Source organism: Sturnira hondurensis, unplaced genomic scaffold, assembly GCF_014824575.4.
Source record: "Sturnira hondurensis isolate 20B ecotype Veracruz unplaced genomic scaffold, ASM1482457v3 Scaffold0004136, whole genome shotgun sequence".
Taxonomy (NCBI): Eukaryota; Metazoa; Chordata; class Mammalia; order Chiroptera; family Phyllostomidae; genus Sturnira; species Sturnira hondurensis.
In genome coordinates, this window is record NW_028076767.1 from 2398098 (window position 1) to 2410944 (window position 12847).

The window sequence follows — 12847 nt, forward strand, 5'->3', positions numbered from 1 at the left end:
ATTTTAGGCACTAGAAAAAACAATTTTCAAGAAGATATGAATCATATAAGAATTTTGCCTAACCTCTCATAACTTTTCACCTTAAAAAGATAGAACACAATCATATAAAGTATATGATAACTGCCAAACAAATGACAAACTTTATTTTTAAAAGTAGGGGAATCAAGTAATCTAGAAAGTTCTTTTACGTAAAATTAATTTTTGAGTAAGTTTTTAAAGAAGGTGGTGACTAGTCTGAAAAGGAGAAAAAGCACAAAATTCATTCTCTAGATTTCCTCTAAAGGAATTTTCCAAGATGGTTGGATGCTCCTTGCCAATATAGCCCCCACCAGGTAGACGAATTCACTTATAGGATAAGCCTGTTTAGTTACTCTGGACATTCAACTGAAGCATGGGGTTTTGAATCGGAAAAATAGAGAGACTGAAAATAGATCGTCCTCAAACTTTATGTACAATGTAAATAAATTAGGCTGAGGTATATAGCCTATAGACTTAGAGAAGAAAAGACCACCCTTGGAGGTCTACCTGTGTGGTACTCAGTGAAAAAGGCAAGGAGTGGGTCATTGACATCCACCTCCTGCTTAGAGTGCAACTAATTATTTTGAACACTGAGTTTCCTGAGCTGACCAGGGTAGAAATGTGGTCTCCAGCTTAATTACCTGTAATTAAAGAAGTATATTCGACTGGAGAGTCTTTGAAGAAAAGAACAAAAAAGATGAATGGACAGACAGATAAATATTCAGCCATCAACACATAAAGTCCTTGGAGGTCCATCTTGGGCAACAGAGGACATTGTTGGTGGCAGTGGAGAGACTTGGAATTTAGTTATTTCTTGTCACCTAACAGGATACAAAACTGCCCAAGACAGAGAGTCATGAAAACTGTAGAATCACAGATAGTCTACAAAGTTTAAGTTTTATTATTTCCATTAGCCTCTTCATCAAGCAAAGACTCAAAGAAAAACAATTGACCAAGCAATGGAAAGACACTACACATGACTAACAGAACACACAGAAAGCTTTCATGTCCATCTAAATTTATTATGAGGCAAGGTCTTTTTCAACTATAAGGTTTTGTCATTGTACGCTTGGTATTATTATAAGAATGGTTGTAAACTATAAAAATGGAAACCTAACCAAGTTTAGAGACACACTCAGCAATTTAAGTCCACTAGATTGCAAGCTGCTTGGCAATGAGTTCATGACTTGTGATATTTTATATTCTTCTGGTAGCCTAGCATAAATACTTTCCATCCATTGGACTAGCAATAAATAATTATTGATTAACTGAAGTCAGTGACATGTATGCCACCCTCTTCTGCAGCAGTGACACCAGATGCACCGATTTCAATAGCTACATTCTCAAACCCAATCATCAAAAAAGAGCAGATGTTAGCTGCACAAATGCTGAACTCTGTCGTAGGGGCAGTTCAATGTAACAGCAAACCAAAGTCCTGAGGTCAAAGGACATTATTACTGAACTGTGAAATAAGAAGTTTGACTCATGATTTCAGATCTCTGGGGTAGAAAGTCTATTTGTTTTAAAAACACAAGAGGAGTTTAATTGATCATCACAATTACACAGAGCCAGATGACACAAAGCCATTCAGCTTGCTGTTATCCACGCCATTTTTCAGAACAAATAGTGCAAAAGGATACAGAAACACTATTCTTACTAACCATTTTAAGAAAGATGGACAGTGAAGTAATGACTCCCTTAGTCAATGTTATCTTAAAACACCAAAAACAAGCATTGAGACTTTAAATAGGTTGTGGTGAGGCAGGAAGCCCCCTCCCGTATTTTCCTTGATCCTGCCATATTCCACATTCAGGCATTAAGTAATCATAGCCAAGTTTTCCACATAAACAAAAAGAAAATAAGCAAGATGGACCACATAATTTCCTTTACTTTAATTTTACACACAGAAAAAAAAACATAGAGCCCCAAATTTCTTCCATATGTAAAGGGGTTTGGAAAGTTTTAACAGAGTCTCGTATTTATATAGAAGAATAATCAGATTTTTGTCTGGTATTTTTAGAGAGTTACCTGTATTTTCGGATAGCTATCAAGACTTTTCTCATTAAGCCCATGAGTAAACAGAGGGAGAAACATTTTCTGTGCACCCAATGATGGATGCCTGGTTTCAATGATAAATTGACAGGGTGTGGTGGCGATATCTGGGAGGTTGTCTTCTTTTATCTGGTAAACATTAAAGAGGGGCAAACGCAAGAGAGATAGCTCTTCTCATGGCAATTGCTAGCAAAGGCTGTCACCTTTTCTTATCACCTTGGAACATGATAATGAACAGATCAAGCTGTTTCAGTATTTCTTACTTTCATTGAGCTGAATCAAGATCTTAGTAAAATTTCAAATTGGGTATAGAACAAGGAAATAACCAAATGTGTGTATATTCGGGCATAATTCATCATACAGCTTTATCAGATAAAGCAAATGAGAAAATCCTGAGCCAGTCATAAAAGCGTGTCCAACTCTGAGTGACTTGTCCTTAAGATGGATCTTCTGTAAATAATTAAATTAGTGGACTTTTTTTCCCTTGCTCATCTGGGCGGAAAGAAAAAAAAAATCATGCACATGCACACGCACAGAAAAAAAAAATTCCAAAGGCTAAACCTTATGTTTAAGTTGTTGGTGCAAAAAAGGCTTTGCCATGTATTGAATTATTAGCAAGATTCCCGAACTTCAAACTGCAAAAGAAAATCAGCACAGTTATTATAAATAATTCGTTTAGGTGTGATTAGAAATTTATGAGAAATGTAATCTATTTTATGGTCACAAAGATTTATGTGCATAAAAATCTGAGTCATATCGTTAAAAAGGTTTTAATATAGATAAGTAATTTGAAAGCATTTTGTAATAGACATGTAAAACCCTACAAAGCAGGCTCTGCAAAACAGCACTTATATCTAGAAAATGAAGAGCCATTCTGCTCCGTCCTGGCTGGCTCAGAATGCCTGGTCAGGAGAACAGAGAAGTGAGGACTGGGAATAGGAAAGGAGGAGGGGGGGCTGTAATGGTGGGTGGGAAAGGGAGGAGGAAGTGACTAGGGGGTGTGTGGGTTGGGGTGGGGGTTCTTTCCTCTCTTTTATTAAGAGTACAAACTGCAAATCACTTTATCAGTGGTCCAGGGAAGTACAAGGAGCTGTACATGACAGCATGGTTGAAAATATTTTCACTACTTAGGGACTAGGCCTCTGCAAACACGGCCTCACTGGACTTACTATTAAAATCAATCTGCAAAAGAGGCTTGAAAACCCAGGGGTCTAATATCAAGTGAGCAGTAGGAAGGTGACCTTTCATTCCGGCTGGTTATGAGAGGGTCTGCAGACTCGGTCTCAGTGAGCGTCCAGCATCGGCAAGAGGCCAAAGGGGAGATGGTGAACTGGTTTTTATTTCTTTGTTTGTTTGTTTGTTTGAGGTCATATAATCAACTTAGAAAACACAGCTAGGAAAGAAGAATGGAAGCTTGGTTTTTATATACTATCTTACATGTCTGGGTAAATGGCTAAATGCAAATTTCCTTTAATATTTTTTATTCGAGTCCAACAAACTTAGTAACAATTCAGCTACTACATTTAGGCATTAGCTATAAGTACACAAAATTAAAGAGACAACAGGAGAACAGAACAAGGTGTTTGCAAAGAAAGTTGAATTGAGACTAAAATTCAAAGACAAATTAGATAGAAAAAAGAAAAATGAAAATGTTCTGTTAAGATGATTTTTTTATTTTTCTTGCTTAGCATTCTATTATTTAATAAATAATATCTCTTTTAAAGCATTACTGAGCACATACAGTACCTTCAAGTAAAACCCATCTTACTTTTACAGAATGTTACGAAGTGACTGCTTGTCTCTGACATATGCACATATCCACCATCGGTCTGTAATTTACTCAGAGGAGGCAAGGCCAGGTACACAGAAAATTTTGTATTTGAATGATCGTTCAAATTTGTACTTAGCTAACACAAACAATATCTACTCCTGTGTGGTAATTACCTTTTAATCGTTGTGAGGGGTGGCTTGTCTTTAAGTATTGGCTTTATTCTCTTATTTAACCAAGTACCTCAGGCTCTTTCCCACAGTATTAAAATTTTAAAAAAAGTCAATGTATAACCTGACCACTCCCCGAAAGCAACATTCACCTATGCTGCAAACAAAGTAGACTAAAACCCCATACCGCGAGAGTGGAATGGGACCGGAAATGGGCGAACGGGTGACGCTATGGCCTCCTCGGTCCTGCTTTAGCTCCTGATATAACAGAAAGCATGCACACAGTTTTTTGACTGTAGGGCTATGACTGATGATAGCCTGGTAAGGTTACCATAGCTAATTACAACATCATTCATCTAAGCCTGCATGGAAAAATATATATATATATACCAGGCTCCTAAGGAGGAAAAGAAAAGAAAGTAAAGCTAGGCTAGAGCTAGCTGTTAACTCTTGAATAATCAGCCGCAACAGGAAACAAATAGGATGAAACTCAGTGACCAAATTATGACTTATGGGTTCATCCAAGCAAATGACCTCAGTTCCCTGGTAATTTCAACTCGGAGTTCCACAGCCCACAGCAGAGAGCTTCCAGCGACAAGGGACCCTCACATGCTGGTGCGCTTTGTAGCTGGAATTCAAAGGCTGCGGCAGAGGCCGGGCCCTGCCCCACGCTTTAGCTCTGCTATGTGTGTGGTGTGAGCACGTTTGTCTAGGATCAGATGCCAATACTTAAACTCGCATTATGGGCACGGCAGCTACTTACATACTGCAGCCCAATTAAAGGAATAAACTTCCCCCTTCTTTATTTTTTCCTGAAGTTCAGTGCCATAAAGGGATTTGGTTTCGTTCAAGATTCAGACAAATGTTCCCATATGCTTCCCTTATGCAGTGAATTATCAAAAGCAGAAGAAATCAGTCACCGTTTCCAACTTTAATCTATGGCTATACAATATTTTCTGAGAACTACTGAAAATAAAGAGCAAAGAACTCAGTGTTTTGAAAATGATGATAATAAACACATAATCATAATTTCCATTTTAGTTTTGAAGAAGCACAAACACACATGGGAACAATAAAGCATCTGAGGTACCTTCCAGCTCTCGAACCTCAAAAACAAGAATCACTTTCAAACAGCAAGTAGCTCGTCTTCAAAGTTGCACACACAAGAGCAGAAGAAAGCAAATGCCATTTCAACTGCAAACTTTAATCAGATTGGCTTTGTATCTGGGTAATACAGATCACAGGAGTAGCAACAACCAAGTTTAAAGGGCTTTTTATCCTGACATACTATTTGAATTAAATTGCTACAATAATTACAACTAAAGAAATATTTTCTCATGGCAGCTTGAACCCAAAATAGCAAGTTTCCATCGAGAAGTACTGAGAAAAATCATCAACATGTCTAAAATAAAACTACTAATTAAGTGGGGCCATGGGAAGAAAAGTGACAGGCACATGGCGTCAGATTCAAATTCAGCTTGGTATTCGTGAAATTCTCCTGAGGCACTAATAGCCCAGAAGAGCAAGGAAGGTCTGTTTTACAGATGAGAAAACTATGGTCTGCTAAGGGACAGTGACGCATCAGGGAGTGGCCTGGGTGGTCTTAGATAAGAACACTCCTGTCTATGAAGGCCAAATGTGTTCCACTTTTTTGGGGGGCGGGGAAGGGGGTGGGTTGGAAAAAGGTGGTCCTGATAGGTACAGGTTAAATGACTTCTCTGGGAACACAGCTGGAGGAAGTGCTGCAGGGTCTGGGACCAGCTCCCTGTCATTGCTACTCAAGGACAAGGACAAGGACTGGGTCAACTTTGGGCCTCGTGAGGCATTGTGGAGAAGATCACAAGGCCGTAAGGGCAGCACGGGAACCACGGCGGGGGCGGAGTGGGGGGGAAGCTAAAGAACTTCTTCCAAACTTCCAAACGAATTGTTCTCATGCATCTGTCTGATGTGCAGAAGGCCCTATGTGTAGACATTCGAAATGTCAAAAACAGCACAACAGTATTCACACTACAGAAAAGCAATCACCTAGGAGTCCCATTAGCATTAGGCTTTGGGTGCAATTTCCCCCTACACACACACACACACATCCATACATGTGTGTGCACAAATACGTAAGCTGAAGAGACAGGAGCAAATCCATTTCAGAAACTTAGAGAAGGATTTTTAAAAAATGTTCTCCATCTTAATGTTCTAGTCTTTATTCCCTTATTAGCTTTTGATTTACAGCTATTCACAGTATCTGTTTATTAATGTACACTGCATCTCAATTCCAAAAGAGACGAGGTGCTACTTTATCACACACCATATTAGAAAATATGGAAAATTTAAATCTATAATTCATTTAAAAATGTCCCATAGTTGAAAGAGCATTGTGCTGGAAGCCAAGACATGGAGGTTTCAATTCTAGTTCTTTTTTTTTTTTAATTTTATTTATTTATTTATCTTTAGAGGGGAAGGAGAGAGGGAGAGAGACATCAATGTATGGTTGCCTTTTGTGCGTCCCCTGCTGGGAGTTGGCCTGCAGGGAACTGGCCTGCAACCCAGGCATGTGCCCTGACTGGGAATCGAACCGCGATCTTCTGGTTCGTAGGCCCGTGCTCAATCCACTGAGCTACGCCAGCCAGGGCTTCAATTCTAGTTCTTTAACCGGTTATCTGAGGTCGGAGCACACACTCTCCCTAAGCTTGTGCTCGCGCCTTTGTAAAGTCAGGCCAACTGTCATCTAGACAATTGCTGCTGACGAGAGCCTTTGGAACTGGCTCTTTCTAAACAAGCATTCTAAGGTCATTCTAAGGGGTGCTAATGATTCTTTCGGTGGAGGGGGTCTCTCTGCTGTAGGAGTTCTAAAAAGCACCAGGACCCTCTGCTGCCTACTCAGCAGCCTTCTCCCGCCTTCCTCCCAGCAAGCACAACTGACGGGCCTGGGCAGCAAGCACGCATGAATGAATCAGAATAGCCTCCAGAACGTAAGTGCTCCATAAACGTTAGTTGTTAAGTAACCAGAATCAAATATATGTTGAAATCCCAAAACATGTTAACAGGTACCATATGGTTCTTCTACAAAGAAGACTCGGACAATTCCTGAGTCAGGGAATTTTAAAGTGCAAATGGACTCTGTGAATTCAATCCTTAGCAAAGTGTTTGTTCCACCATGTCTCTTCTTTTAAATGGGCTATTGAGCAATCTCTAGGCTACAGAGTAAAAAGCATCAAGTAAATTAGAAATAGAATCTTGAAGTGTTAGTATGATATGCTAGTTAGGGCTGAGTCAGGACCTGGTCACTTAGCATTACATTAGAAAATCCATTGGAAAATGGTAGGAAGTAATTGAGATGAATGACATTGGAGTTATGTGGTTACTCAGTTGATTTAAAACTCTTACAAATTAAAAATACATACCCTATGAGCTTATAGGGTACAAGCCTATAAACCCTTTTGGGTCAGTAGATTTCTTCAATGCATTTTGTAATACTTCATCGTTGACTAAAGGATTAAGGTATATATATATATACATATATATATATATATTACATCTACTGTATATAAGGTATATATAGTAGATGTACTGAAGGGCCCTTCAGTACAGACCTTCCTGAAGGGCTCTCCAGAAAGAAAAAACTCTCACTCTCTAGTCAGAGCGGGTCCTTGTTCCTGCTGCACCAGCCTGGGCGTATGAGCCCCGTGAGAAGTAGGACCAGTCCAATGGCCTCCGGGAGTTGCGTGGGGAGCAGGGATTAAGGGCTCTGTGTTTGGCATTTTATGTGCACGATGTGATGACAAATCCCTGGGACACAAATGCTGTTCCTTCTCTAACCACCCCTCCCGCCTTCCATGTAAATGGGATCTCAGCATGGGCTGAAGAGTGCCACTCTGGGAGGGACTGTAAATAGGGTCTGCTGCCATGCACGTCTGTCCATCCTGAGAGGACACTTACCCGGGCTGCCACTGCATCGTGCCCTGAAGGCAACAAAAAGAACACAAACAAAATGAGGAGAAACCAAAGCTGGTCGTGTTGCTTCCTTCCTCGATTTCGCTGAGAAACTGCATAAATGTGTTCTTCTCTTTGCTTTTTGAGTTCCAGACATGAAAAGTACTCAATCTGATGGAACTGGAGTGTACATAAGGGATGATTTTGTCATCTTTCACCCCTGCCCAAATTCCTCTAACTAGTTCTGAGGAACCACCTGCATCAGCTTGCTCACGAGTTTGGACGTGGTTCTTCATGCACTAGGAGACCACTGTGGAGTCATGTGATCGGTTTGTGATTTAGAAGGGCAGACCTGGCAGACGCAGACATTTGAAGAAAGCAGCAGAGCACAGCAAGAGGCCATTCAAGGCCTGTGCAAGAGTCTAATTAATGATGAGGCTCTCCTTGTTGCAATGGTCACGGACATGAAGGATGAAGAAAGTGGAGATGGTGGGAAGAAAAAAGGAGGAAGTGGAGATGCTGCCACGATTTCAGACCAAGTAACTGGAAGGCAACACTCATCAGCTAATGATGAAGGTCAGCCAATCTCACCCTTCAACCTACAGTCCTGGGGGAAATGGAACTTGAAGCCAAAGAGTTCACTGTTTGCAGAGTTTTGATACACATTCACAAAGTAAATCCCAGAAAAACAATATCAAATATTATGTTATATTTTACTATTTTGTTTTATTTTTATTTTCAAATAGAATCTGAGAGGGACAGAGCAAAATTATTCCTGACACAGGAGCCAGCAAGGGTTCCAGTTCTGGCCTGGACACCTAATAGTTTTGTGATTTTGGATGACTTACTGAACTGCTCTGTGCCGATCTCCTCACCTCTTAAATGAAGGGAATAATAGAAATCAACTAAGTATTATGAGGCTTAACTGAGTTATTCTGAGTGAGGGATTTAGAATGTTCCATGCATGGCCTAGATCTCAGAGCCTGTTGTATAGTCGCCATTTAATAAACACTATTTTCTATCTCCATCTTATGAAAAATCAATACTGAAGAAGTAGAAAGTCCACTTGCAAAGAATGGAAACCTCAGCTTACTTTACTTCCTGCATATGTTATGTTGCTGAAATGGTTCACAAAAGAAACTATGAATAAGCTGAAGAAAAACAAACTTTGTTTCTCTGAGAATGCTCATAAGAGAAAGGTAAAAACAAACTCCCAGACACAGGGGTAGTCTGAGGTTCAGCCATTTGAAGACCACAGTGCTTGCTTATAAATAGAATATTAAAACAAGCAAGAGCAATTTTCTCCTTTCGTCTTCCCTTATTGCCTAATTTTCCTCCCATGCCATTTGCATAATGGATAAAAAAGGCACCATTATGCAAATGAATGGCAGGGCTGTGAGGCTGTTGAAGCCACGGACCTTCTTCTCAGGAAGGGAAGCTGCCACAAAGCCCCCAGATCGGTGTTCCAGGAGACTGCTTCACTCTCTGTCTTTCCAAAAGATAAAGGAAAATCATGAAGACTACAGATCATTAATTTCCATTTGGTTATCTTAAAGGGGCACTACAGATGCTTTTCAGAAAATCAGTGCAAAATACGGTGATATGAAAAATAAACTTGACAGTATACATTTTGTTTCAAATGTGAAAAACTAGTAGTATGTACACTTTTTACAATTTTGAGCATATGCTTTGCTTTAAAAAGCAAAGTGGAAAAAGCCTCTGTTCTAGTTTGGAAATTAACCGATAACAGGTGCTCAGAGCTGTCTTGAGAGGTATGCAGACATTCAACAGGAGTAAAAATTGTTTTAAGTATCAAAATACTGAAGTCCTCAAAAACTTCATACTGTTAACCTGACCTAAATTTATCCATAAGAGGATCACCAAAAACTGACATTTTTTCTCTTATAGTTGTAAATTCAGTGAAACTTGAGAATATTTATTTTTTCCTGCTATCCACACCTTCAAAACAAACAGAACACAAAAAGAATTCTGAGCAAAATTACTGGGTGAGTTGCTCTTGTTTGAATAAACCAGTTGTACAGAATTAAGAAACCAACTTCGAAATGTTTTCCCCAAACTCTGAGGTGTGTATAACAGTTTGGAAGAAAAAGAAGGTGGTTAAAACAGAAAGTGACCTTTATTTCTGGTCAGGATTCCTTGATCATGCTTTGCTTATTCCAAATGACGTTTTCAGGGACTTTTTTTTAAGTGATCCTCATAAGCTACAGATGAAACTCATCACTTACATGCTTATCCCTCCCCTATGATATACCAAGGGCACACAGTACAGATTCAGATTCACCTGTAATTCAAGGAAAAAATTGCATCCACTTGCCTGAGCTTTAACAGCTGCAGAGAGCTATGCAAAATACTGCTAGTGCTACTATAATAATGTAGAAAAAGAAACCAGGGATTTTTTTTAGAAGAAAGATACTAACAAGATAAGTCACAAAGTAGAAGCAATGCACAGCAAGGTGATGCCTATCAACCAGGTGGAAAACATACCGAAACACATGCACATACCTAATTTCAGAGCAGAAGGGGTTACTTCGATTTCCCCACCAATCGGTTTAAACGCAGCCAGTTGGGCAGCCACTTCTGTCTCAAAAGCGTCTGGGCTCTGCCGACCTGCCGGGTTTCCACCGGGGCTCTCAATCTTGCGGAGTGGTTCTTGCTCATCAAACACGGCAATCAGCTACAAACAAACCCAACAACGCTAATTACTTCATAGGACACACGTGTCGCCCAGAGACTGGCTCTTGCTGCCTGAGATTTACATTTGGTTTCAGAGAAAATAGCCTCTGAAAACTTAAAATTCGAAGGTGACTATATCCACAACTCTTAATTCAGTGTTATGTCTAAAAGTATTATGTCCAGGATATAATGAATTGTTGACTGGTTGATTCCTGAAATAGAGAACCAGTGTCGGTTATCTCTCTTGAAGGAATGAAATGGCCGCCTCCTACCCTCCCCTTTTCCAAGAAGCCTGAATGGACTTCAGGATCTCTTTTAAGAGTTTTCCAAAAAAATAGAAGTTCAATATACAGAAATGAAAGAATAAATGTTATGAAACCCATAATCATATCTTTCCTTTGAGACCCAATCATAATGAAGTGGGTACATTCACAGAGAATTTGTGTTTATCTTGTACACACAGATAACCCATACTTATACATGCCTTTAGTTTTGTCCTTTTCCTCCATGACTGACAATTTGATGAGTTTAAGTCCAAGGAATGCCAATTTGGATGACAATAAACATCAGCACCTTTAACCTAATAATTGCCATCTTCATCTCAATTTCACTTCACATGTCACTAATATAAACATGTTTGCCAATTTCCAAGTCATTTTTATAAAATACAGGCAAAATATCATAAAATATTCCATTAATTGGACAAACACTGCTGTATAAACAGTGAAGGCAACCTGGCGTAAACTGCCTTTTTGGCCAGCCCACAGCACTACCATCAAGGAACCCTGAGTGCCTCTTCCTACTGGTGTGGAAAAGTCCAACGTGAGCACTGTGGGCAGCTCAGAGAGTGGCTGCCAACCCAGTCAAGTGCAGTGTGTGCAAATTTGAACACTGCTAGTAAATCTCCATATATTTTCCATTCATTAAAAAAAACAGGCCTGCTTATGATCCAAACATTTATTCAGGAAAAGCATTCAAAACCCGACTCATAAGGGAACCTTATTGGCTATAGTGTTAATGACACAAGTACAGGGGTAACCAATCAAAACATCACAAATTCTAACTTCAAACTTTCAGGAGAAATGAATACAATTAGCGATATGCAAATTGGCTGTTCAAAAATAATTTTCATAATTTATTGCTCATTTCTAGTATGAAGACTTTTTTAATTGGAAAATCCAACATTCCTCTCAACACAGGAGACAAATGCTACTCCAAAGGCATTCTTTTAAATTCTGAAAAGTGAGTGCACACATTTTCTACTTTTATTTGGTAGTGCTGATGAACTGGTTTTGGAGAAGACTTTGATGGACTAATCATGAAAGTTTATTCTAGGACAAAAGTAATCCATAGAACTATCTCTTTCTAATAACCTGGCTAAAGTGAAGAGTTGAAAATTTGAAATCCTGAAAAGGAAAACAAAGTCAATTTTTAAAACATGGTAGAAGTGTTATTTTCATCCCTATTTCTGTGACAGTTATAATTTCAACTTTAGATATTGGGGGATTGTAACACATATTAGTAACATTTATTTGAATGCACTAATCAACTAAGCAACGTGGCTTACTATGCAAGTACTATGAATAGTTTCATGTAAGTGAAGAGCAATACCTTACTTTTTCCTCTTGTGAACACCCTTAACTCTTAATGTATGTCTTAAATATTGGGCCAAAGAGAAAAAAATAAAACACCAGTCCAAAATATAATACACACATGACAATAAATAACTCATAAAATAAATGATTATCTATGGCTGTTGTGTAACATTCTTCTTAAGATACTTTACTATTTTCCAGTTTATAAAGTATGCAGTAACAATGTTATACCGGTGTACGAAATGGAAAAACGGAGTAATTTGGAGATTGTGTTTCCCTAAGTGACAAGTAAAGAACAGTGTGTCACTTCGTTCTTTGCACAGATGTAACCATTTTCCAAAAAGAAAGCTATACGGAGAGGCTACATTGAGGAATATTTGTAGGTGTCCATGCAGCTGTTATGCCCTAAAGAATATGGCTACCATCTGAAGGTACAGGGAGTACATGGCTCTTCTCGAGGACGATGCTAGTGAGGCCCGAAACCTCCCCAGACCTCATCACTTCTGTGATTAGTTGCTTGGTCTGTCTCCCAATTCATGACAGACAGAAATGGTTTCTGCAGAGCCTACTCTGAAAGTATGGATGAAGGGCTGAATGAAAGAAATAAAGCCTGTGCCCTTGGA

The 12847-nt window shown here is 39.2% G+C and overlaps 1 protein-coding gene across 1 annotated transcript in view; it reads right to left on the reverse strand.

The window, feature by feature from the left end:
- PARD3B (par-3 family cell polarity regulator beta) overlaps positions 1–12847 on the reverse strand; it is a 976716-nt gene that overhangs the window by 579015 nt on the left and 384854 nt on the right. The window contains exon 3 of the mRNA XM_037043522.1: positions 10459–10630. Within this exon, the coding sequence (XP_036899417.1) occupies positions 10459–10630 (172 nt within the window). The remainder of the gene's footprint in view (positions 1–10458; positions 10631–12847) is intronic.